The sequence below is a fragment of the Ammodytes marinus genome (genome assembly GCF_949987685.1).
Source record: "Ammodytes marinus genome assembly, chromosome: 9".
NCBI classification, from domain to species: Eukaryota; Metazoa; Chordata; class Actinopteri; order Uranoscopiformes; family Ammodytidae; genus Ammodytes; species Ammodytes marinus.
Window position 1 is genome coordinate 13,588,455 of NC_137213.1, and position 26,262 is coordinate 13,614,716.

The 26,262-nt window shown below is 41.3% G+C and overlaps 1 protein-coding gene across 1 annotated transcript in view; it reads right to left on the bottom strand.

Annotated features, from left to right (window-relative positions):
- Positions 1–2,850: 2,850 nt before the first annotated feature.
- Positions 2,851–26,262, bottom strand: part of greb1l (GREB1 like retinoic acid receptor coactivator) — a gene marked incomplete at both ends in the record, with an annotated part of 35,303 nt that continues 11,891 nt past the window's right edge. The window contains 20 exons of the mRNA XM_080034030.1: positions 2,851–3,014; positions 9,209–9,347; positions 11,436–11,636; positions 11,730–11,871; positions 11,959–12,186; positions 12,624–12,786; positions 13,478–13,682; positions 13,846–14,007; positions 14,146–14,285; positions 14,414–14,560; positions 14,702–14,810; positions 18,595–19,193; positions 19,769–20,004; positions 20,456–20,571; positions 21,305–21,647; positions 22,119–22,255; positions 23,036–23,225; positions 23,734–23,914; positions 24,457–24,657; positions 25,088–25,222. Of these exons, the coding sequence (XP_079890156.1) occupies positions 2,851–3,014; positions 9,209–9,347; positions 11,436–11,636; positions 11,730–11,871; positions 11,959–12,186; positions 12,624–12,786; positions 13,478–13,682; positions 13,846–14,007; positions 14,146–14,285; positions 14,414–14,560; positions 14,702–14,810; positions 18,595–19,193; positions 19,769–20,004; positions 20,456–20,571; positions 21,305–21,647; positions 22,119–22,255; positions 23,036–23,225; positions 23,734–23,914; positions 24,457–24,657; positions 25,088–25,222 (3,938 nt within the window). The remainder of the gene's footprint in view (positions 3,015–9,208; positions 9,348–11,435; positions 11,637–11,729; positions 11,872–11,958; positions 12,187–12,623; positions 12,787–13,477; positions 13,683–13,845; positions 14,008–14,145; positions 14,286–14,413; positions 14,561–14,701; positions 14,811–18,594; positions 19,194–19,768; positions 20,005–20,455; positions 20,572–21,304; positions 21,648–22,118; positions 22,256–23,035; positions 23,226–23,733; positions 23,915–24,456; positions 24,658–25,087; positions 25,223–26,262) is intronic.

Consider the following 26,262-nt stretch of genomic DNA (forward strand, 5'->3'; position numbering starts at 1 on the left):
AATGCAGTAGTTGCATCACAGTTTAGCGCAGCCAGGCACCACAATAACACGGATGTCATCCTTACAGATATCAAACAGAGCTTGAAGGGGCCCTCATTTACACATGAAGTTTTAGTCAAACACACACACACACAAAAACAAAGCACTGATGATGTCATCAGGGTCATCTCGGTATGGCCTTTAGACTTCAACTTTTAAGAGATAGTGGAAGCGTGGAGTTTGATTGAAGTGGTGACTGGCAAGGCAAATGAGAGGTGTAACTGTCGTAGAAAATGTATTGTCATAAAGAGGATTGTTTTAATTTGTGTTTCATAAGAATGTTTGAATTTATGCATTGTCAACCAGAGAGGCCTCAGAGTCCTTCACACTTGGCATGCTTTATGTTAAGGGACTTTGGTGTGCTAAATATTATACTGTATTCGTACTATTGTCTACTACTGTTTTGTTTCCATACTTCTAGTTGAGAACCACATACAAAGTAAGTATAAAATAACAACAACAACAAACAATGATTTTAGAAGTCATTTTATTACATTCATATTTTTTTTTAACAACAATAGCATAGCTCTAATGTAATATGTTCACAGCCCGCAACCACAATGGTAAACATGAGGTAGATCACCCAGACACCAAGGCTACTACTGGGCTGTACATGGTTATCGCACACATTTCAGTGAAGATTGTGAGAGCAAGTTGCATATTAAGTGTTAAATTATTCAAAAAGGAGGACACATTCTATGGATCATTTGGAGTTTAAGCTAAAGTTTTGATCACCAGTCTTAACTTTGGACTAATTCTTGGGACATATTTTTTTTTCTTCTGGCAACTTGTATAGTGCAAGTTCAAATTTCCTGACCCCAATGGCATTTAGTCAGTCTAAGAATCATTCGTTTGGTTCTTGTGCAAAGCCTTCGTGGATGGTTTTGAAGAGGACACAGTCCCTTTGGTTATAGCATGCGATCAAAAAAATGACACTTCAATATGATTATCCGTGTGTGTCGAATAAATAAGAATCCCTCATAGACCTGATTTTTCATTTTCAATAGAAATCCACCTCAAGAACTGAGAGGGATACAGACATATGGTTAAGGACACATCTAGGTAGATTCTTCTTGCTTTTGCAACATAACATACTATGCAGAAAAATACATTATGACCAAAACATACTGGAAAAAGTTACACAAGACTAAACAATACATCAGTAACCCTCAGTGGTTAAAGGGGATGATATAATATATTAATAATGTAAACAAAGCTTTTCACAGTACAGTAGTCCAAAACCCAATTTGTTTCATTTTGCTTCACGCAGACAACACAACAATCTCTTTGCCTCATGGTTAAATGGTTTCTTCATTCTCATTGGTTGGGAAAAAACTAAACAAAAAATAGTGACTTGAGCAGTTACTGTATGAAACGTCTCTTAAGGCATATTCTTTGGACAACCCTGTACTGAAACATATAAAAACATTCTACTTTCAAGTATTTGAAACGGTCTGGTTAGCTGCTTTCTTTTCGATAGGGTGTGACTCTTTTCCTTCACTACCATTTTTATTTTTGGCAGCAAAAGATGGCTTGGTTTGGTTTAGTGTGTGGATGGTAGCCAAGACTGTCAATGTAAAATCAGCCTCAGAACCAGTCACCAGCAGTATATTTGGCAGTGATTATAATGCAGCATTCACTGACCTAATGTGATTATGCTTTGAATACCCAATATTTGAGTGAGTAATCGCTCACTACAAAACATATGTCATTTAGATTAGAACATACCAGTCAACTAGTCTTACTTCCACATAGCTCTGTTTGATTGGCCGTACACATTCACGTATGAGTTGTAAAAGCAAAACCTTGTAGCAAATCAGATTAAGCTTTTTCTGGACAACAGACCTGATTCATAGGTAAGTATTAAATTCATAATAAAACATGAACATCCTACAAAAATCGAAACGACTTGTACTTTTCTTTCGCTGTCAATCAAGTCTATGGATCAATTTGTGTATACATTTATTGGAAAACTTAAGCCACACACATGCAGCTGCTCGAGAGAATGATTATAGATGACACATAAATGCGCTAGCTCAAATAGACGCTTTTTCTTCGACTTCCAAAAACGTTTTAGCAGGATTTAATACTCTTGATTAGAGAAATCCAAAACATGTCAACCTCCATGTTTAAATTGTTTTAACATAGTAAACTGACTTTTTTTAGTCTGTGAGCTTCGTGGAGTTAGAGAGGCAGAGCAGGTGTGAGACAAAGCGAAGGAAAAAGGCAAAGGGGGACGGCTTTGGTGCCAACATAAGTTAATGCCAAAAAAATATATAAACGATGAACCTGACGAAGAAAAGCTTTACCCACCTTTAAGCCATCTCCCTTTTAAAAACCCTGAGATAATAACATATGTCCACAATGGGACATACTGCAGTCAAAGTCTGTGTCAACGCACAGTCTTTAAATAGTCACATCATTGATTGCAGAGCGTCCATTTTCTTTTTTTCTTTTTCATTTTGCGAAATACAACAACAAAACAAAACAAACTAAAAAATAAAATGTACAGTTTCAGCTGGGGCTTCGTGTTCCACAGCAAAGTCTTTTTTTCAGTGGAACGCAAGCCGAGCAACAAGCAATAGTTTAAAACGTGCGCCGACCCTTTCACAGAGCCAGGCATAGTGCACTGTGAAGGTGTGTCCAGTTGTGGGGCACTTCACAAAATTGTGCTCCAGCATATCCACCCTTCGACCATCCATTGGAATGGCAAGGATTGTAACTTCTGGCGCTGGTTTTAATTTGTATCCTCGTGTCTGATTGTGTTTTTTTTTGCAGCAAGGACAGTGGACCAGCAATTGTGTTCAGGGTTCAAACATGGCGGCCAGTCAGAAAGTAGAGGGGCCGGTCTTCACTGCAGTTGGCTGTCTGAAACTCATCACGCAGGCGGAACTGCCACTCGTCCTCAAGCTCCAGTCGCACGATGGTCTGACGCAGGGAACTCCGGTCCTGGCTGATCACACACAGAGTGGCACCTGTTGATGCACACAAGAAAAGTAAGGACCAGAGTACTAGTTTAAAAGCCCTGCTAGTGGCTGTGCTGCTTCCTAAATCTTAAAAATAAAAAAATATATATATCTGTATTTATCTTAGACCATTAAAGGTGCATTATGCAGTTTCAAGGATGTTTTTTTGCAGAGCCTGTAGTGAGTTTACAAAACATTTACTCAACATGTCATTCTTAGCTTTGAATAATTCTATCATCATCAATCAACACAAAATTATTTTGAGGCACCTGGAACCAAAGGAAAGACTAGAATATGTTTGTTAACAAAACTGTGGGCCCTGCTGCTGTACATTACAACAGTGAAACAGTCACTTTTCAGGTAGCTTTCTAACTTCAAACAGTGTTCCATGGATAAATTTTTCCTTGAGGAAGGTTTATTTATTCAGTTATGAGACTGTACATTAGAACATCTTCACACCACACCCAAAATTACATAGTGCACCTTTAATCCGAAGATTAAATGAGATTAGATGATTTTTTTTATTGTTAATCAATTTATTTAATGATCCTGAATCATCATCTTCACAGCTTACAAATCATTATAAAAACAGAACATTGCTATCAATATTTTAATTTTCCTTTATTTAACCTCGAAAGATCAATTGAGGGGTGACCCTCTTTTACAATGACGTCGAGTTTGTACAGATACACAATATACAATGAGAATACATAACAAGTTTACAGACACACACACACACACACACACACACACACACACACATTCAGATCGATTGAATGAAAGAGACAATAGCCTAATTAAAACAGTTACAAGTGTAGAAGGGCTGATTCAAAATAATAATTTTAAATTGGTTAACAGTTATGAGTGTATTTATTTTAATTGTATGTTGTAGGCTGTTCCAGGAGTCAGGGGCACTATGGCTAAAAGCGGTTTTACCAAGCTCAGACCGGGCATATGGGACATATAACATGAGCATGTCAGTTGAGCGGGTTTGATAAAGCCCATCTGAAATAAGCAGCATTTCTGTCAAATAGAGTGGTAGCTTTCCAGTCAGAGCTTTATATATAAAAATATGTCAATGTGCATCACGTCTCTCCTTAAGGGAGGACCACCCAACCTTTTCATATAAAACACAATGGTGTGTATCATAAGCATCTCCTGTAATGAATCTCAAAGCAGAGTGAAATACAGAGTCTAGGAGTTTAAGGCATGAACGAGATGCATGCCGATAAACCACATCACCGTAATCAAGGACAGACATAAAAACTGCCTCAATAATCCTTTTCCTACTGAACAACGGGAAGGTGGCTTTATTCCTATAAAAATATCCAATCTTTTGTCGCAGACGACAGACAAGATTTTTTATGTGAAATGTAAAAGAGAGTTTTTCATCTATCCAGATGCCAAGATATTTATATTCAGTGACTCTTTCAATATGAGATCCATTATTTGTGTGAATAATAAGATCATTAAAATGTGTAATTCTTGCTCTGGAAAAACACATATATTTTGTTTTTTCTGTATTAAGGACAAGCCTGAGATCCACTAGACCAGGGGTTTTCAAAGTGTGAGAGAGTGAGCCCCCCCTCAGAAAACAAATTTCAGCGGAGCCCCCCCCCCAAAAAAAAAACATGTTTTTGAAACATTCTAAACATTTTTGTGCGTTTTTAAACACATTTAATACATTTTAACATCTTAATCCAGTGTTTTAATCCTGCTTCCTTTAAGCATGGATAATACTGACTGAGTGTGCATCGGAGTGAGAAAGATAGGCAGACAGACTTGCCCAAATTATTGACTAGTTAAATGTCATTCACACACACCCAGTGTTTTTTCGCTAGTGCCTCCAATGTCCTGCTGGAGGAGAATAGCAGCCAGTGGAGAACCAGACCCTCCTAGGGGGGTCCGGGGGTATGCCCCCCCGGGAGATTTTTTTTCACCTTTTTAAAGTGAAATGCATGAATCTGGTGCACTTTGAGAGGACAATTAAGAGGCTAAATATGAGGAATTTTGTGTGAACAAATAATTTGGAGACACTGGGTCTGATGAATTAGAAGCTATTGAAGAAGGACACATGGATTTTCCATAAAAATATTAATTTAAAATAAACAAAATGTATGCAGGGTCCTCTGGGTTGGGCTTGGTGCTCTTTTTCTTTAACGAGACCTATTTCTCTGTAATTTACTGAATGCATTTAAATGCAGTGAGGGGAACGAAGCAGAAGAACTTGTGTCCAGCTATGCCGTGATCTTAGTATAAAAAAGAAAAACAATTTTTTTTTTTTTTTTTTTTTTTTGTTTAGTTTTTCTTTTTTTTTACATATTCATCCGCGCCCCCCCTGCCATAACCCCCACAGTTTGAAAACCGCTGCACTAGACAGTTCTGCAGGGTGTTAAAAGAGCTCTGTAGGTTCTGAACAGATTGTTGCACTGAATCAGAAATGCAATACAGTACAGTGTCGTCCGCATACAAATGGGCATGGCAGTTTTGTAGTGATGAAACAATGTTATTGATGTAAATTGTGAATAGGACTGGACCTAAAATTGAGCCCTGCGGAACACCATTTGTAACTGTTAAAAACTCAGTTTGGTAGCTTCCCAGTTTTACTGACTGCTGTCTATCAGAGAGATAGTCCCTAAACCAGCTACATGTAGAATAATCAAAACCAATTTCATGCAGCCTCTCTAAAAGCAAATGGTGATCTAAAGTATCAAAAGCTTTTGACAGATCAACAAAAAGTGCTGCACGGTGCATTTTTTTATCGATAGCTGTAACAATGTTGTCTAAGACCAAAGTGACAGCAGATACGGTACTGTGGCCTGCCCTAAAACCAGATTGAAATGGACTTAAAATGGAAGCACTGGATAAAAAGGTTTTCAACTGAGTATTAATGACTGATTCTAGAATTTTTGCCAGGCATGGGAGTTTGGAAATTGGCCTGTAATTATTGAGATCACTTTTGTCACCCCCTTTATGTAATGGAATGACGTGAGCTTTTTTCCAGACTTTAGGAACAATACCAGAGGAGATGGAAAGATTAAAAATATGGGTTATTTGTTTTGATATGATAAGTGCAGAGAGATTTATTGAAAATGGGTCCAAATTGTCCTCTCCCATGTACTTCCTGGGGTTGATGGCAAGAAGCGCATCTACAACAATACTTGTTGGAACTTGAACAAGGCTGAAAAGAGGAGTTTTAGAGACAGGTGGTATGCTATTTTTATTTCTGGTGGTGGAAGGCGTAGATACTCCATTGTGAAAGAGTTTACCAGCAGCTATAAAGTGTTTATTGAAAGCTAAACCAATTTCTTTCTGATCATTTAAAGTCTGATCATTTATTTTTAACTGACTGGGAACAGTGCTAGAATAATTTTTGTTATAATTCACAGCCTTCCAAAATAGTGCAGGGTTGGAGTAGCAGTTGGAAATTAGTTTGAGGTAGTAATCTGATTTAGCTTTCCTAACCATGGATATGCACCTATTTCTGATTTGTCTGAAAGCAGTCCACTTAGAGTTTTCACCAGAGCGTCTAGCTAGGGACCATGCTTTATTTCTCTCTGCAAATACATCGGACAATTCATTTGTGAACCAGGGGTTTGATCAATTTTTTACTCTGTGCTTTTTAAGGGGTGCATGCTTGTTCAAAATGGAGGAGAAAGTATTGGTGAAACATTCTAAGGCCAATTCCACATCAGATATTTCACTTGTGAGATGAATGTCACTTTGATAGAGTTCATTTAAAAATGCTTGCTCGTTAAAACCTTTAAAATTACGCTTAATAATGATTTTGGGTTGAGATTTTTTAAGATGAATACTTCTGATACAGGCCACCGGGCAGTGATCACTGATTCCAAGCTCAAAGACACCAGCAGAAACTATTTTATTGCTTTGATTTGATAATATTAAATCGATCAAAGTTGATTTTGCTGGGTTTTTTAGATTAGGTCTTGTGGGCTCAGTTATTATTTGTGTAAGATTTAGGTTGCTACAGATTTCTTTAAAAGGTTCAGAGGCACCAGAAAGCCAGTCAATGTTAAAATCACCCATCATAATGACCTCTCTATTTACATATGGAGAGATTAAATGTGCTAGCTCACTCAAGGAGCTAGTTACCGCTGAAGGGGGCCTGTACACACCAATTACAATAACACAATCATTTGACGATAAAGACAATTCCAAAGCAATAAATTCAAAGCAGCTTCGAACAGAGACAGCATGTAGTAATGATACAGAATAATGTGATTTAACATAGACAGCCACTCCCCCACCCCGTGTGGTCCTGTCTATTCTGAATAAACTATAATCATTTATTGCCACCATAGTCATGTGTACTGCTCTTCAACCATGATTCAGTCAGAACCAAGACATCTGGTTACTACTTGTAATCCCAAGTGGTCTGTGGCGTGACCTGTATGATCTATGAGGAGGGATTAATGATGATCTGACAGACTGACATACAGGGATTGGGTGAGTTTTTATAGTAATGGATGTTCCAGGCCTGGAGGGGGCGCTAGATGCATGGGGACTAGTGGTCATGGAGGCTGTGTCACGTGAGCTAACTACCTCTTGACTGACCAGGTGTGGAGATAGTCAATCATGCTGGACAGAGTTTGCAAGAGGAGTGACGCTAGGAACCGATTTTATTGTTAAGAGCATGTTGCTGGCCAGAAGATGTTTCCCTTGTTTGTTTAAATGCAAACCATCGCTGGCAAAGAAAGTCGGTCTGTTCCAGAAAACGTTAAAATTGTCGACAAAGGGAATGCCCATAGAGAGACAATATTGTTTGAGCCAAACATGAAGTTGGCGTGCGCGGCTGAATTTGACGTCACCAAATCGAGGCGAAGGCATGGGACCAGAGACAATACATTGTTTCCCAGCGGTCAGGACAGAGTCGATTAGGGTTTTAAAATCAGTTTTAAGACTTTCTGACTTTTCTGACTTAAAGGCCTACTTTACCGGTTTGAATATGAAGGTGTATTGAATTCTGAGATCCTATGTAGTATAAATGTGTGAAAAAAATTTAAATCGGTTCATCCTAGCCTGAGAAAAGGCAGAAAGAGTGTTTTTTTTAACCCTATATTTCTCTTTCTCGTGACATCACAGAAAGAGAAATATAGGGTTAAAAAAACTTACTTTGTAAATATTACTGTGATGTCTTTTACTGTGACATCACAGTAATATTTACAAAGTACGGTGGTATCCCTGTCCACAGGTGAACCGTGGCCAACTGGACGTGGCTAGAACTGGGGAGGAGAGCTAGAGCCATTTTCCATTGATGGAAACTCCTGTAGGCTCATAACTTCGAATCTGTTGCCAAGCTCCAGGCGCTGCGGTGCTGGGGGAGTCCGCGGACGACCACAATGTTTACCCTTGCGGGCTGTTGACCAATTTATCGGTTTAACAGGGGTCGAGCTCAGCGGGAATTGTCCATCCCCTTTGTTGACAGTTTCTGCCAGTTTAGGTTTTGCACCAAGTAGACTCCACTGATCGTTGGGTTTGGCTAACACAGGCCCGGGCACAGTGACAGGAGAAGAAGATCCCACAATGGCGGAGCCGGACCACGGGAGAGTAGGATCATCGCCTGTCATGCAGAGGGAGCCGCAGCCAGAGGATCTTAGGGTGACAAGGTGCTTCATTTGAGTGGAAGCAACAGAGGATAGCTCCATGATGATGTCGTCTTTACCCCTGAGTTCAGCTTGCAGACCAGAGATCCTCTCCTTCAGTAGGCCTAAGGTAAGGTTGCTTTCACACGTTTGTAGTATGGTGGTAGCTGGTGCTAGCTTGCTGTATGGAGCTGCTGCGTTCAGTGCAGGGTTGGTGATATCCCGTGTAGATGGTAGAGCCTTGGCCCAGCGTGGCCTGGTGGGGATGGTGAAGCCTGTGCTGTTGCTCAGGTGAGCGTGCTACTGCTGTTGCTCAGGTGAGCGTGCTACTGCTGTGCGTGCTACTGCTGTTGCTCCGCTCTCGCTCTCTCTCTGCAAGTGTTGGTCTGCTGTCTGCGTGGCCTGATGCTCACCCTGCTGTGCCAATAAACTGATCGCATTCCACACTAACACACAATTACAGCCTTCAGATTTTTTTTTAAGAGCATAGACCAGGTCGCCTACTCTATGCAGTGCATGTTGTAGCTACAAGATTCTACCATTAATTGTTCTTGACCTACTGGTTTATATAATTAGGCAGGCCATTAGAGCATCATATACCTTTGAGGAAGCGGTACTTCTTGAGGAGTCCAGAGACCACGAAGGAGTCACAGAGGTAAAGCAGGAGGCCACTGAACAGCAGGCCCTGATGGTTCAGGTTGGTGGAGTGTGGACGAGAGTTAATGTAGCACACGGGAATCTGTGAACAATGGATATGACAAGATACACTTCATTAAACCCACTCCAGCAAGCTATTTAAAACAAGAGGTGAACATATTTAAGGTTACAACCAGTAATAATAATAACAATAATAAACTTTAGGTTAAAGGTGCTCCGAGGAACTTTCAGTTTTTGTTCATTCTTGCACCCCCTTTGGACAAAAGTGGTAGTGTTTTAACTAGGCCAGCTGTTGTTCCTGGGTTAGCGTACCCATGGCAAAGGCATTGACAAAAACTATATAAAAATAGCATTTATTGCACTGATGGTCTGGTTTACTGTTAGATGTAATTTATGATCGTCAGAGGAGAAATGAGACTTTCAGAAATATTTAAAGGTTCTTTGAAGCACCTTTAATGTGGACAAGAATTGAGACCTTATTTTCATCAGAATTTAGTTCCATATCTTTGTAGTCATTCCTTTTATCGATATAAAGATTCAGCTTTCCATTCAGGATTAATCTATCATATCTAGTGATACCAAGTGAGATCAGCATGGAGAATTCCAGCAACAAAAAGTGGTGAATAATATCTTAGTGGCCCTCTGATACAATGATGCAATGAGCACTGGTAGTTCTGCTTTGAGCGCAAGATTCCTGATTGGGACGGAGACATCCTCCCAAAAGCCTTAGGTGATATAGACTTGTGTATACATTTGGGTATGGCATCCAACGAGCATGACGTAGGCTGGCAGCAACTTAGTAACCTGGATACACTGATGTTTCGTGGAACCCTATCATGTTTATAAAACGGCCTGTACAGTTCCAAAACATACTGAAATTGTCAATAAACTTTATCCGATGTGTCAGGCACGCCGATATCAGCCACATGTCAGGCCAAGGAGTCTGCCAAGAGATTTGATTCCTTTACCCAAGGTTGGATGAAAACATGTTGCGATTGACAGTTCCTCAGATTTTCCCAGAGAAGGCAATGCTACTTTTCAGAGCCAGTTTTTCTTTGCAGAATGACAGATGACATCATAGCATTTATAGAGTCCGTATCAGGTACAGAGTCAGCTATATTTACTCAGGTGCTCAGCCTAGCAGTGGTTTTGGGGTTATTTCTTGTTTTTTGTTAACCCAGGAATACTTCACCCATACGGAACCGGCGTTCTATCATTATAAAATCTTTATTATAATATAATGAATGAGGTTTTTCTTCCTTCAGTTTTTCCTCAGTCTTCCCTTGGCCCAGCTGTCTTGTTAATCCTAACCCTACATTTTACCATGTGTGATGTCACACATGAACAGATGGTGAACAGATGGGGCAGCAGGTTTTTGTTTTGTTTAGTTATTGTATGAGTTAACCCGCAATAAATTCACCTGAAACACTTGCCCAGTATACAAATGCACGACATTCACCGTGTGAGGGGCACAACAGCACTTGACTTCTTTTCCATAAAGAGGTTTTCACAAATTGCTGTGGCCATTAAGTTGAAGTAATGATGCAAATAGTCTGGAAATCCAGACCCTGATATCTTGAACGATAGAGGGTCTGGCCACGATCAATAGTAATTTCCAACTCAAGGGGCGGCTCCTACTCGTGCATTTCAAATGCCACTGCACGCAGTTGGATAGCACTACAACCAATCAGAGCGATGCACAAGGTGACGTAAGCCCCGTTCGTTTAGCGAACAGCTGTTAAACTGTTAAATTAAACGTTTGCCGTGGTCGGTCGGCAAAACAGAACATTCCACTTACTTGCTAATGAAAGATTTGAGTGCCGTCTTCCAAATTGTAAAGGGTCGAGGCCAAAGCAGTCTCAAACTCACACAACATATCCGCAGCCATCTTTGATGTTTACTATCACGGCTTCGACGTCGCATGCACGTCACTGTCGTCATCAGGTTACATCCTCCCCAGAGTATCATATAAAGGGCTCTGGCGCGCCCATATTAGATAGAACCAATTGAAACGTGAGCCCGGATTTCTGGTCTTCTTGAAAAAGCTTCAACGGAGAGTGTCCAGACCAACAGGCGCAGCAAATTTAATTTGCCAGCGCCTGGTGGCAGGTCTGGGAATGCCAGGCTACTCCTCTGCTGCTTTCAACTGAAACCTCCTGGGAGCACCTACCTCCGGGCTGATGTTGAGGTAGCTGTCGATGGACAGAACTGGGTTGTTTCTGTTCTGAACAGCCTTGGGAAACAGTCTGTGGCTGCAGCTCTGCAGGAACTTCTCCAGCAGGAACTGGGACGGGGCGTCCAGGAGGGTCTGCTCGCTGTCTGGGGCGCAAACGAACTGCAACGGGCTGATTGGAGCGGGGATTTCTATTTGCTGGAGAGAGACCAAAAACAAAGTTTGGTGTTAGATGGTGTTTAAAGCTGAAAAAAGACAAATGTGGGATATGTTACAAAACATGACACCCACCATGAGTTTAGGTTTGACCAGGAAGTCTTGGTTTCCCCCGACTGGAATGTGTTTCTTCATGAGGCTGAAGTAGTTGAAGCGACACAGCAGCAGCCCACTGCTGTTCACCCTCAGGTTAAAGTCAACCTCCTCACAGCTGTACCTGCAGACAGAAACCATACAAGGGCATTAAGAGAAAAAAATCCCTTCACAAGTCACTACTGATTGACATGATCCTGTGCTAACTTACCGGTTTAGGTCATACTGAACGTTCTGCGTCAGGTCCACATTTACCATGACAAAGTCGTGAATGTGACAGCGACTGAAGGGGCTGCTGGGATACTTGTGAGCCAAACTGCTGCTCCACTTGCGTGTCCCGCACATGGCGTATAGCGATATCTTGGGTGTGGTCTCCATATGCTGCAGCACCGTCTTCAAAGACACATTGGTGACGGTGGAGCCTCCCTCTGATGGCTCACTGTGAAATGAAGAAAGAGGAGTACAGGATTCTCAATTTTCAATTTTGCACACACTGGACTCCAGGGCAAATTGATTAGATTATGGAAGTCAAAGGTTACTTACATAATAGTAAGGTCGCAGTTGGTTTTGACATTTTTCTTTGCACTTCTTGACACACTACTGTACTTTTACTATCTGGCAATTGTATGCCTCTCGGATGCATAGAATAACTGCTATGTGGTAGTTTTGGAGCAACACTGATCTTGACTGTACCCATTTATTAATTGATGGTAAAATAAACTTTTACATAATTTTTGTTTTTGTTTTAAATATGGGCCTCTGAGTATGTAATACTGTTTCATTGAATTATAACCAAAGAGGAAAGTTAGCTAGTAATAGGACAAATTACGAGAATAATGATAACAAATTTGACAAAATCAGAAACAACTAAATGACCTGCTGTCTGCTGTCTGTTGGGCGTTCCACAGCACGCAGGAGTCGTCCATCATGACAATGAAAGGCCATACATCCTGCCTCTTGACACCCTGCTCCTCCAATCGGTTTCTCTCTAGCTCCAGGTTATGGTATGACAGCTCTTTGATCATGAAGCGGGCCGCACCTTAACCAGAGAAGGGAGAACACACGTGTCAATTGGTCAACTTAAACACTCAACACTCTGGGTTCAGGGTCATGGTAACATAAAGTAGGTGTTAAACTAACAGGACCGTAGCTAAACCACAACTTATTTCAGACAGGACAGGACCTGGTTGGCAGACCTACAAATCAAACAAATGTCTCGTTGACACATGATGGCCCTCTCTAAATGGTTTGACAACATTTAACCTTTTACCTACAAAATTACAATTTGACTGACAGTAACAAATCACTGTCATAAATCAGTCATTATCAGCTGAGAGATGAGTCGCAAGGTGACTTGGCCATTAAGGTACCACTTTTTATGCTTTAGACCACTAGTAGCGCTATGTTGTTTTATGAAAGCCGTTGCTGATTGGTTTACATGAGGACTTATATTTTTAAAACTTGTTTGAAACCATTCAATTGATTGACAGCAAAGTCCATGTGGTTGTTTCGTCTCAACGATAAACACAACACATTTTGTTTGACAAATGCTGTATGCAAACATATGAGAAACCTTCACTAGACACCTTTGACTTTACTTCCAACTTTATTTAAAAAATCTGTAAAAATAGGGGAGGTTAAGTTTATTGTGTTTGATGTGATTCTAATTCTAAATAAAGTCAATAGATGTAAAAATGTCTATGTGATGAAAGCGTAATTATGCTGCTCACCAACTCCGGCGTTGTTGAACATAGCCGGCAGGACGAGCAGGATGTGGTTGGGCCAGTACTTTCTGTAATGGGGCATCTCAAATTGCTTGACCACCAGAATGTGCAGGTGGGTGGCGCCCTCCATCGCGTGGAAAATGTTGAGCAGGCCGTGTTCTTGGCGTCCTGTGGTCGGTGTGAAGATGGGACTCCTTAACAGATCGGGATCCTTCAGACGGACATTGAGAGAGAGAAAAAAGTTTAGGGAAAATCTAAAAAGTTAAAAGTTGTTGACCAACACATTGATTTGTCAACGGTGGTTTGAACTTTGAACCAAGCCAACCCTATCCATACAAAAACACACAATATTCCCCCCCTACATGTAAACTGACCTTTGTGGAGACCAGTGGCAGGCTCATGCTCTCCAAGTGGCTGCCCTGTTGACTGAAGACAAAGTGCTGCTCCTTGGCTTTGGGAATGACAAACTGGAGCTGGACCTCTTCCCCCAGCATGGATGAGCAGAAGGTGAAAGCGTGGAAGGTGCACTCCGACAGCTGCAACCCCGAACACACCATTATTAACACACAAAAGCTTCACCACCGAGAGCAGAAAATGCTTTTAAGTGTCAAAGTTTTATGACATGTAAGGATATACCCCATGTTAAATGTAAGCCTGTCCACTTCTGCACTCACCTGTGTGGCAGGGCCCGCTTCACAGTAGTGGTGACACTGTTCGCAGTGATGAAAAGCGTTGTGGGCGGCAAACTTGCTCAGGCGTATGGACTTGGTTTCTCGCTTGGCTGGCGTTTGGCTCTCTCCTTCTTGCTTAAAATCTGCAGATAGCAAGAAGATTGAAACACGTTCAAGCTGTGAGGTATAATATTTAAACAGTGAATGTCGTATGCCTGATTACAACTCAGACACTAGCTCTATGTTGTGTGTGGGCATATTTGCTGCTGACCTTTGGAGCGCTTTGGCATCTTGTCAGCGTACACCGGGCTAGCGTTCCTGAACTTAGGGTCCCGGGGGTAAGGGTCAAAGGGCAGCTTTCGGATGTCCTCGATGTCAGGCCACTGGGTGTTTACTGCAGTCGCAACCTCCGAGGTTTCTAGAGGTGAAAAAGGGACACAAAAAGGTTAGATTAAAAAACAAAGTCATCACAGAGAAAAAGTATATGTGCTATTTGAGTTCCTCATGTTATCTATGGGTATGTTTAATGAATTGTGTCAGTAAGTCTCTGTGATTTTACCATCTTCCTCCTCCTCCTCTTCCTCATCGTATACGTCCACTTCCAGCAGTCTGATGAGCATGCGAAACAGGATACGAAGAAACTGCAGATAGGCGCCAGTTTTTCCCACCTAGCAAAGGACAAAGACAAGTATCCCTTTATTCACAAAGTCGGTACATACACATATACCTCAAATAGCTTGTTATAATGCCAAATCAGGTTTTGGCATTTATCACATATCCATCAGATTTCATATATTACGCGCCCCACACACATCCTACCTCTACTGCGCGTCTACCTCGCGTCTGCGTCTGACTTTTTGTCACAGACTGTGAAATCAACGTAGAGCGAGCACACATCCAACCTCAGACGCACTGCTGAGGCGCGTCGGAGGCACGTCTGCAGCGACGCTCCCCTTCACCTCAGGAGGCTCGCCTATTTTTTTCTGAGAGCAGCGCGTCTCTCTCGCGTCTCTGTGCTTTAACTGATAGAGAAATACTCTGCTGACAGTCATACCAGCAGCATTCACTCTAGTTACACGTTTACCCGGTGTGTTTATTTCAAAATAAAACATCCCTCAGTCGTATACCAGCAAAATCAACTTTAATCGATTTAATCCTATCAAATAAAATAAATAAAATAGTCTCAGCTGGTGTTTTTGAGCTCGGGATTAGTGATCACTGCCCAGTGGCCTGTATCAGAAGTATTCATTTAAAAAGATCTCAACCTAAAATCATAATTAAGCGTAATTTTAAAGGGTTTAATGAGCAAGCCTTTTTAAGTGATCTCCGTCATAGTGACATTCAACTCACTACGGAAATTTCGGATGTTGAGTTAGCCTTAGACTATTTCATCAATAGTTTCACCTCAATTATAAACAAACATGCGCCCCTTAAAAAGCATAGAGTAAAAAATAGATCAAACCCCTGGTTTACAAGTGAACTGTCTGATTTATTTTCTGAAAGAAATAAAGCATGGTCTCTAGCTAGACGCTCTGGAGATAATACCAATTGGACTATTTTTAGACAATTTAGGAATAAGTGCACAGCCATGGTCAGGAAAGCCAAATCCGAATATTACCTTGAATTAATCTCCGACTGCTACTCTAACCCTGCACTATTTTGGAAAGCTGTGAACTATAATAAAAACAATTCTAGCACAGTTCCCACTCAGATCAAATTAAATGGTCACACTCTCAATGATCAAAAAGAGATTGGCTTAGCTTTTAATAAACATTTTGTAGCTGCTGGTCAACTCTTTCAAAATGGAGGTTGTACACCTTCTACAACCAGTAGTAACGTACCGCCTGTCTCTCAAACTCCTATTTTCAGCCTTGATCTTCTTCCCACAAGTGTTGTTGTAGATGCGCTCCTCGCCATCAACCCCAAGAAGTACATGGGAGAGGACAATTTGGACCCGTTTTCAATCAAGCTTTCGACACATATAATATCAAAACAAATAACCCATATTTTTAATCTTTCCATCTCCTCTGGAATAGTTCCTAAAATTTGGAAAAAAGCTCACGTAATTCCTTTACATAAAGGTGGTGACAAAAATAATCTTAATAACTACAGGCCAATTTCCAAACTCCCATGCCTGGCAAAAATTCTAGAATCACTTATTAATAATCAGTTAAAAACATTTCTAACTAGTGCTTCCATTTTGAGCCCATTCCAATCTGGTTTTAGGGCAGGCCACAGTACTGTCTCTGCTGTGACTTTGGTTGTAGACAACATTGTTACAGCATTAGACAAGAAAAAGCACTGTGCAGCACTTTTTATTGATCTTTCAAAGGCCTTTGATACTGTTGACCACCATTTGCTTTTACAGAGGCTGCATGACATTGGCTTTGATCATTCTGCATGTAGCTGGTTTAGGGATTATCTCTCTGATAGACAGCAGTCAGTTAAACTCGGGAGATACCAATCTGAGTTTTTAACTGTTACAAATGGTGTCCCACAAGGCTCAATTTTAGGTCCAGTTCTTTTCACAATTTATATAAATAACATTGTTTCATCGCTAAAAAACTGTCATGCCCATCTATACGCTGACGACACAGTACTGTATTGCATTTCCGATTCGGTGCACCAATCTATTCAGAACCTACAAAGCTCTTTTAACACCCTGCAGGACTGTCTAGTGGACCTCAGGCTGGTTCTAAATACAGACAAAACCAAATATATGTGTTTCTCCAGAGCAAGAACTACAAATTTGAATGATTTTAATATTTTTACAAATAATGGATTTTTAATTGAAAGAGTCACAGAGTACAAATATCTTGGCATCTGGTTAGATGATAAACTCACTTTTAATTTTCATATAAAAAATCTTGTTCGTCGACTACGACAAAAAATTGGCTATTTTTATAGGAACAAAACCACCTTCCCTTTATTTAGTAGGAAAAGGATTATTGAAGCAGTTTTCATGTCTGTCCTTGATTACGGTGATGTGGTTTACCGGCATGCATCACATTCATGTCTTAAACTCCTGGACTCTGTTTTTCACTCTGCTTTAAGGTTCATCACAGGAGATGCTTATGACACACACCATTGTCTTTTATATGAAAAGGTTGGGTGGTCCTCCCTTAAAGAGAGACGTGACGCACATTGGCATATTTTAATTTACAAAGCCTTGACCGGGAAGCTTCCTCGTTATTTAACTGAATTGCTGCAAATCTCAGATGGGCTTTATCAGACCCGCTCCACTGACATGCTTATGCTTTATGTCCCACAAGCCCGGTCTGAGCTAGGAAAGACAGCTTTTAGCTTCAGTGCCCCTGACTCCTGGAACAACTTACAGCAACAAATTAAACTAAATAACTTCATATCCTTTAACCAATTTAAACAAACTATTTTAAATCTGCCAAACTCTACCTGTAACTGTTTTAATTAGGCTATATTGTACTCTCACCCATTTAATTTTAATTGCTACCACTTAATTTCACCACTGTGTAAATGTTTCAATTGTTTTTCTCTTCACCTGTTGTTGTGTATTTGATGTATTTGCATTGAATATTGTTAATGTATTGTTGTTTTTCCTTTGAATTTGTTTGAACTCGACGTCATTGAAAATGAGGGTCACCCCTCAATTGGTCTCTCGAGGATAAATAAAAGTTAAATGAAAAAAAAAATGAAAAATACGCGAATAATCCCTTTATTTCACGATTTAATTGTGCAATCAAAATCCGAGGGATTTAAAACCTAATTTTCAATTAGTTCTGGCATTTCATTTTTGGATAAATGACACATATAGAGATCCAATATAGTGAAGAAATAAAAAAGATCATGATGAGCGCAACAGTTTTCCGTTGCTCTATCTGTGTCTACGGCCTTCTTCTTCTTCGACCACACCCCCCTCTCTCTCTCCCGTATAAATCAGTAAAGTGATTTTTGAAATACTCTGCTGAGAGTCATATTGACTTCATACTGGCAGCTTTCGCTGTAGTTTCACCATTTCCTGGTGTGTCCCCTTCAAAATAAAACTTCCAACAAGCAGCAGCAGCTGCTGAGACGTTGCATGTGTGTCCGAGAAAAGTCCGAGAGAGGCAGCAGTAAGGTAACGCGACGCGCTCCAGAGGTAGACGCAGGATGTGTGTGGGGCGCGTTAGTCCCCTTCATTTACAACACTTTGTTGTTCTCTTACGATTTCAAACATATTGATATACTGTAACATCCCATCTTTGTTCCACCTAGTGTGTTCATTGCTTTCCAACATAGTTTCCCTAGTCGAGTCTATGAAGTTTTCTGTCTCTGCCCTGATAACAATCTGGATTCTTTAGCAATTTTTAGATCTATTTTCTAATTTTTTTTTCTTCAGTAAAAGGACTTTTACTTTGCGTCTCTGTCTCTGTTAGCCCAGAAGTGTCACAGATACACCTACTATATATATAGTAAGCAACTCTTGTATTTCCTTACCTGTGGCGGTCCACTGAGAAGCAGGCGTCGCTGGTGTGGCATGGGTGGAGCCTCGTAATCGGCGTGATGTTGCCTGGCGATGGTCCACTGGCGGTAGAACATGCTCTGCTCTGGCCCCTGCAGGTTGGGAGAGACCAGGGGCCTCAGCGGGCTGCTCCAGGACATGTCCGCATGGGGCAGTAGGTAGAAGGAGCTCAGCTGACTGCCCGACTCGCCCGCCAACAGGTCGTACGCCGCCCGCGACAAGATGACCGTCCTTGGGGACACGCGGGCGGGCTTAGGCTCCTGGCCGCACTGCGTGGACTGGCTGGGTCTCTGGGTGGACATGGAAGAGGAAGAGGGGGAGGAAGAGGAGAAGGTGGAGTGCAGAGAGCAGGGAGGGGGCTGAGAGGCTTTGGAGGAGGAGGAGGAAGAAGAGGGGTTGTTGGTGGTGGAGGAGGAGAGAGCGCTGCCCAGGGAGTCACACTCCTGCTTGAACCCTTCCCGCGTTCCAGTGGCCGTGTCCGGGGTGAGGAGAGCGCCCTCTGGTGGAGAGGTGGAGGAGGACGTGGAGGAGTCGGCCACGACGGACGAGCTGACGCCGTTCTCCGCCAAAGAGCCTGAGTGGAGACATGGGTAAGAGATGTTTGGTGTTAAGGGCGAAACGCAGAAGGCAACACCTTGTTTTTTTCAAGCACTGGTCACTTTTGAGATTGATTTTTTTTTTCATAGAATGTCCTCTTTCATACTAGTATACATAAAAGGTCCAAAATGTACATTTTATTGTTAATTTTTTACGAAAACCCTGTCTGTCTGGATCTGCATATTTCTCCTATACAACCATTTTTTAACAGCCTATTTGTGTCAGCATTCGTTTTTTTTCTTGAACCAAAAGATTTGAACTTCTAAAGCACCTACATCAACAAAACATTCCATAATCACTCTTCTTAGCACTATTCTGAATGTCAATACAGAGGGATTTGTTCATATGTCAGTAATCTTCGGATTTATGATACATTTTCTTGAATGAAGTTATGATTCATTTTGGTGGCCTTCTCTTCTTCTTCCTGCCGTGAAAAAAGTCAGCATATTTCCCAGTTGTACTGTTTATATAATGTAATAACACCCACTACTTCTTGCCAGTTGAGCTGAATTCTAATATTCACTACCTCAGTGGTGTCATGGATGGACTCACCAGATGTCCTGGTTGCAGCGCTGCCATTGCTGTCAGGTCTCTCCAGCTCGTCTCCTTCGTTCATGCTGGTGGTGGCCTTCTCTCCATCTGATTCCCTCGGGGCACAGGCCTTGTTGTTTGGCTCCTGGACCACTCCTATGGACACGTGGGTACAGGCCAGACCCACCTCCTGCTCCAGGGCTGTGCGAGTCAGGTAGCTGGAGTCTATCAGACGCAGGTCACTGTATTTCAGAGACCTATAAGGGGGTATAAAAGTTGAAGAAGATTGTTGTTGCTGAGTAAACACAAAATATAAGTGTGTGATTAATGAATTGAATTGAAAATGTGTTTATTTCGAACAAGTTAAGAAAAAATATAGGAAAAGAAAAACAACAAAATCAAATGATGAAACAAGTGGACAGACTTAATAAAGTCATATTAACAAACGGTGAAGAGCACAAGTGAAAAGAAACTGCCCAACACTTGCTTTTCATGTTCGAAAAGAGTTTGAGAAGCAGAATAACTACTAATAATTGAATCGAACCCGTTCTCCCTTAAGTTATTCATCCATAATGAATAATCAGCTTCTTTATTTATTTTGAATCTATATACTTTGATTAATATCTTTATCTCTAGATAATCATTAAATGCATATTCATTCTGGGTGTGCTCTTGTAGTTACAACGTGTAAAGTAAGACTTTGCTGACCTGGGGAAAGTTTCTCCAAGAGGGTCCTTCCCCGTGACGATGACGATGCAGGGCAGCCCCTCTAGATCCTCATAAGTGTGCGGTACCCAGTCTTCATTCTCACAGCCTCTCCACGCCTATACGGTGAAAACACAAAACACGATTAATATTACACAATGGACTGATTGTTTTGATATGTGTCATTTACAAAAAGATCAATAGATCAATGCACGTTGGACTGAAACTGAACTTAAGCTATCAAATGGGATGTGTAAGGAAGGGGGATGGACGGCAGATGTTATGTGTATTATGTGATATTATGTGTAGAGTTTATCCTGATTCCTTATTTTAAGCGAGATGGTTAGAGCAAAGTATCTAACCCAAAAGGATTTCAGTAGAGGTATTTGCTGACTCTTTCCTGATATCTGTTTAAACACTGAAGGTAAAGTCCAGTGTTGCACTCGTGGATGTGGTTTCCTTATCACGTCATGCTTGAATGAACATCATTAACTTTGTAACTTTAAAGGTGCAGGTTGCAGTTAATGGGGAGGGGGGTTTGTTAACATTTGCAGAGCCTGCAGTAAGTTTACCAAACATACTTACTCCTACACTTGTTTAATTCTTAGTATTGAATAATAATATCACATACATCAAATATAAATTATTTTGAGGCACCTCGAACCAAATGTAAGACTACAATATGCTTGTAAACAAAACTATGGGCCTTGCTGCTGTGAATGAAATAGTCACTTTTCAGGTTCTAACTTCAAAAGCTTTTCACTTCTCTGACACACCCAAAGTTACATAGTGCACCTTTAAAAATATTTATAATACACATTGGTTAGAGAGAACCCCTGTGGTGGGACTCACCCGGAGGCGGTTGGTGAAGTTTCTGGGCAGGGTGAGTTCGGAGGTGGGGCTTCCTAGCAGCACGGCGAAGCACAGCTGAAGGCCTAGCTTGTCCCTGACGTCCTCCAGCCTCTCGTGGGCCAGCATAGCCAGCTGTAAGGAGGGGACGCGCACCAGCAGCATGTGTCCCCGGCCCCGCGAGCCCTCTCTGCCCGGGGCATTGATCAAGTCCTCCACCATGGCCAGCGTCTCCGGGGTGATGTGGTCTCTTAGCGACGGGGACGAGGTCAGCGCCATCATAGCCTCGGTGTACTGCTGAATCAGCAGGTAGCTGCGGATCACCATGCTGTGTAGGTGCGGATGTCTAGATGGATGGAGAGTTTGTTATCGTCACTGCGTAATAAAACACAACAACATTTTGTTTGCAGCCCCTCTCCGACTAGCAGCATTCAAAAAGGTTTATATAGGTAATAATAAATAAGTCATAAAAACTGTTATATTACATATTTAAATTAAATTATAAATAAAACACAGCATCATGATTATGTATTGCACTTGAGGTGTTTTGTTGTTCTTTTCCATCTAGGTGTATGCATGTGTTGATTGAAAAGTGAGCCCAGACAGCTCTTGGAAAGAAGCTGATTATCAGTCTGTTTGTTCTTTTTTACAACGAAACAGACACAAATAGAGTTGATGTAACAGATTGTGTGCCTTTCACCCAAAAGCTCCTCACAGAAAATTCCATTTAAAGAAAACAACAGAAAAAACAGCCATCTCTAAGATTTGTTTGGATGACAACAACAGCTGTCTGTGCTAGCGATGTCCCCAAACTGACCTTTCCAGCAGAGTGTGGACCATCTTCTCAAACGCGTCATCACAACGCAGGATGGGGCTGGCCACGCCCCACTGCAGGGAGCTGCTGTAGTCCCTCAGGCCAAAGTAGACCAACTCATTGGGAGACAGCTCCCCCTGCTGGAAGAAATGTACAACTGAATATGTGTCCCCAGGGCAATTATTGCACTCGCTAATAAGGTCAAAGTAAGAGTTCTTCTTGGATACTTTTTCCAAAATCACAATGCTGCATCAATATAAGTGTGTGGAAAGGCAAAAGCCAATAACCCATTTTCAAAACACAATACGTATTGTCTCATTTGAGGATACTTGACCTGTAGCTGAGTTTATCATTATTTTTCCACTAAAATGAATGGTTCCCAACCTTTTTAGCTTGATGCCTATCAAAATGAAACAATGTCTATGTGTAACTGGTGCATATGCGTATGGGTTAAGTATTAGTGCAGTGATTTGCAGACAAAACAGAATAAATCTGAGAAATGTCTGAGATTTTAACCTATTTTTGGAGCAGATTTTCGAAGTTTAGGAGCCACTATGTTCAATATTATCTACTGTTATCGATATTGAAAATAATGATTTATTTGTGGATGAAGATGAAGTTCCCTCTCTTGTTAGTGTGAGTGCTGTATTCCTCCACCAGATGGAGCAGCTAAACCACAATTGTTACCATCTAGCCTCTACCGGCTGTCATAAAGGTTAAAATGCACAACAAACTTTAGAATTGGAAAAAAAGCTCAGATTTATTTTTACTAAAATATACCTCTTTCTCATCTTTTCACATAGATTTGTTCGCCACCATAAAATAAGGTAGTATCAGATATAAATTAAATATGACTTGCAGGGCTTTTTCTTAGGCCTTCTGACTATTTGCAAGGCTGTTACAGTAAGAGTCATTCTCACCAGACTTTGGTTGGAGGGCCAGTGGACTTCGTTGTGGACGCTGATGCGTGACTGGCGGGTCTGCAGCGTGTGCGGGAAGCAGCTGACCTGCAGCACCAGCAGGTTGGTGGCCTCCAGAACCTCCTGGCAGTTCACCACGCGGTCAGCCAAACCCTGGAGCTCGCCGTGGCACACAGAGCCAGACAGAGCACTGACAAAGAGAGGGAGTATAGGGGAGAAAAGACTTTGAAACCTGTGGTGGATGTATTCTAGATTCCTGTACTAAGATTTAAACAGGGACGTAAAGGAAAACGGAAATGAGGGGACATTTTTCACAAGTTTACATTTGCTTTGCTAGCAGCCCAGTGTGTTGTAGAAAAAGAAAAGAAAAATGACAATAAAATGCCTCAAAATGACAAAGTGCTTTCACCACAAATAAGAAAGAACGCAAAGCAGGGATCTCGAAAGATCTTATTCCAAAAATCATCTGAGCTACATTTGGCCCAAATTTCAAGGTAATAGAGATAAGCTGCATTTCACACACTTGCAGCTGTTCTCTCCTCTCTCCACTTTCTCATGATTACTTTTATACAAAAGGCACCAGGCTACATTTGCAGCCATAACAGTGCTCATCTTCTCACACAGATTTAGGTTATCAACAGAGTTAAAAAAAACTAATCTCAGTTCTCATGATTTGCCACCGTAGTGGCCTTTATTACCTTGTGAGGTCCACGTGGGAGTTGTCGTGAATGAGGACAAACAGGGTGTAGGGGTTTTGCTTGACTTTCCTCATGAAGGCCTCCATCTTGGCGTGAACGTCGCCATCCAGACGCACCACGTACTTGTCTGATTTCTGGTGGGCCGAAGAGACGTCTTCGATTCCCAAGTCCACAAGCACTCCTGAGCAAAACAAACCAGAAATAACATAATATAATCTTGTAGCCATGACTTAGTGGAACAACAACTTTTTTTAAAAGGACTGGATCATTTTGAAAGTTTAAAAGGTAAGGTGCACTGTGCAGTTTCAGGGGAGGGAGATTTGTTAACATTTGCAGAGCCTGCAAGTAGCTTTTTTTTGTACATGTAATTCTTAGTATTGAATAATTCTATCATCGTAAATCAAAACTAAATTATTCGGAGGCAGCTTGAACCAAACGTAAGACTAGAATGAATATGTTTGTAAACCAAACTGTGGGCCCTGCTGCTGTAAACAACAACAGTGGAACAGTAATTTTTCAGGAGGATTTCTAACTTCAAACAGTGTTCAAGGGGTCACATTTTGTGAGGAAAGGTTTTTTTTTTCATTTATGAGAATATTACTTAGAAAATGTTCACTTCTCTGACACACACACAGTTACATAGTGCACCTTTAAGATCTAAACTTTGCAGGTGGAAAAGTCATTCTTGAATCTTTATAAGCGAAGTTGCCTTTGGACACCAACCTGATTGTCGGATGCGCTGTGCCGTCTGGTGCACCAGAATTTGCGATGGAGGGACCAGAACGAGAAAGTCCACTTTACAGAAACGCCCCAAGTCCAGGTGCTGTGTCCCTGAGTCAGCGATGGAGCACACCTGAGAGAGGAGGCTGCGGGCCACGCTCAGCTGGGTCGGATAGATCTGAAAGACCTTACTCAACAGCTCTGCTACAAGGGGGAAAAACAGAGTATGTGCATCAAGAGAATTGTCAATTAATCATGCAACACACAGTAGGAATTTCATAAAGTAATGCAGATATTTTAAATGTGGAGAATATTGCTATCAATAACAAACATTGCTATGGATTTATTGTAATTCATGTAGAGGGAATCTAGTAATTTCTTCTGTTTACAGCACAGTTGAACATACAGCTTTTGACAAATAATAGAGGGAGATATGATCTAGCATTGAGGCTTACATATGATCGGGATGCCTGTAATTTTTTTTTGAAGCAAAGAATAAATCACCACAGGGCCCAGCAATGTATTGGCTTACACTAGTATGTGTGGAAAGTTTTTTGATTGTTTTGGCTGGCGAACAAAAAAAACCCAAGCAGTTCAATCAGTGCAGACAGTGAGTAAGATGTAGTGGTCTAACCTCTACCTGAGGGCGGTGACATGCTGGCAGACTCCTGGGAGTGGATGTAGTCGGTGACATCACCCTGAAAGGGCTGGATGACCTGTCCCTTCCGCCGACGCTGGTATCGCACCAGCTGCTTGTCCAGATTGTCCCCTAAAAAAAACAATCAGTTGCCATAGTCACACAAAAGACACAGAGCTCTCTCCTCATTCTCTCTAGATTGTTGTTGTAAAATATAGGCACGAAAATGCAGTTACCATAGGAATTGTGTGACGCCATGTTCTATTTTTGTCCTCTCTTATTTATAATATTCATAAATTTTTTCGGTGGATATGGCGTTTAATTGCTATAAAGCTATATATATATCCACCGAAAAAATTTATGAATATTATATAGGGGAGAACGGGGGAATCTGAGGCATCGGGTAATGTGAGCCACCCCCTGTATCTAGGCAACGGAAAACATTTTTGGTCATGTGAGATATATGTTTTCAAGCCCCTCTCATTTCCCCATGGCCCTGAAAGAGAGGACCTCATGGTGCTGTGGTAAGCATGTTTTTTTCACCAAAATAGGTATTTTGCATGTAAAAGTAAATTTTCTTGCTGTCAACTTAATCAACTGTTGTGCCAAAGCAAATGTATTCACGTAGAAAAACTTATATCATACATGTTGATGAACTACCAACATATGAAACCATGTGATGCTGATAACTGAAGATTAGCCTGAAATGCTAAGAGAGGTAGTTTTTACTCAAATTGTGGTGGTGGGGGAAAGTGAGACAAATGCTGTGGGGGAAAGTGAGCCACTGTCTCACTTTCCCCCACCATGAGGCACAAGTTAAGTTTAGTCTTAAACATATTTTAATGCAATATTACATAACATACGTTTTGTTTTAATGTCATACACATTGTAGAAAAGCCATCATGCCAAGGAAATACACCAGGAAGACGACCTGGGGCAACCACATGGAAAGAGCACCTTCTCATCTTTCCCTGTAACCTTCAGGGCTGGAATGTAGAGTAGGCCTAGTTGTAGAGTATGACAGGCTGATGTTATAATCCAGTTGGGTCTTCTCCTGTGTTCTGAGTCCCAGGCTGTTCTCGCTGGTTCTGATTTTCCTATGCTTTGACCCCCAGACACTAGCTGGCTCTAAGGGTCCTGTGTTCTGACCCCCAGACTGTGTTCTAATCTAA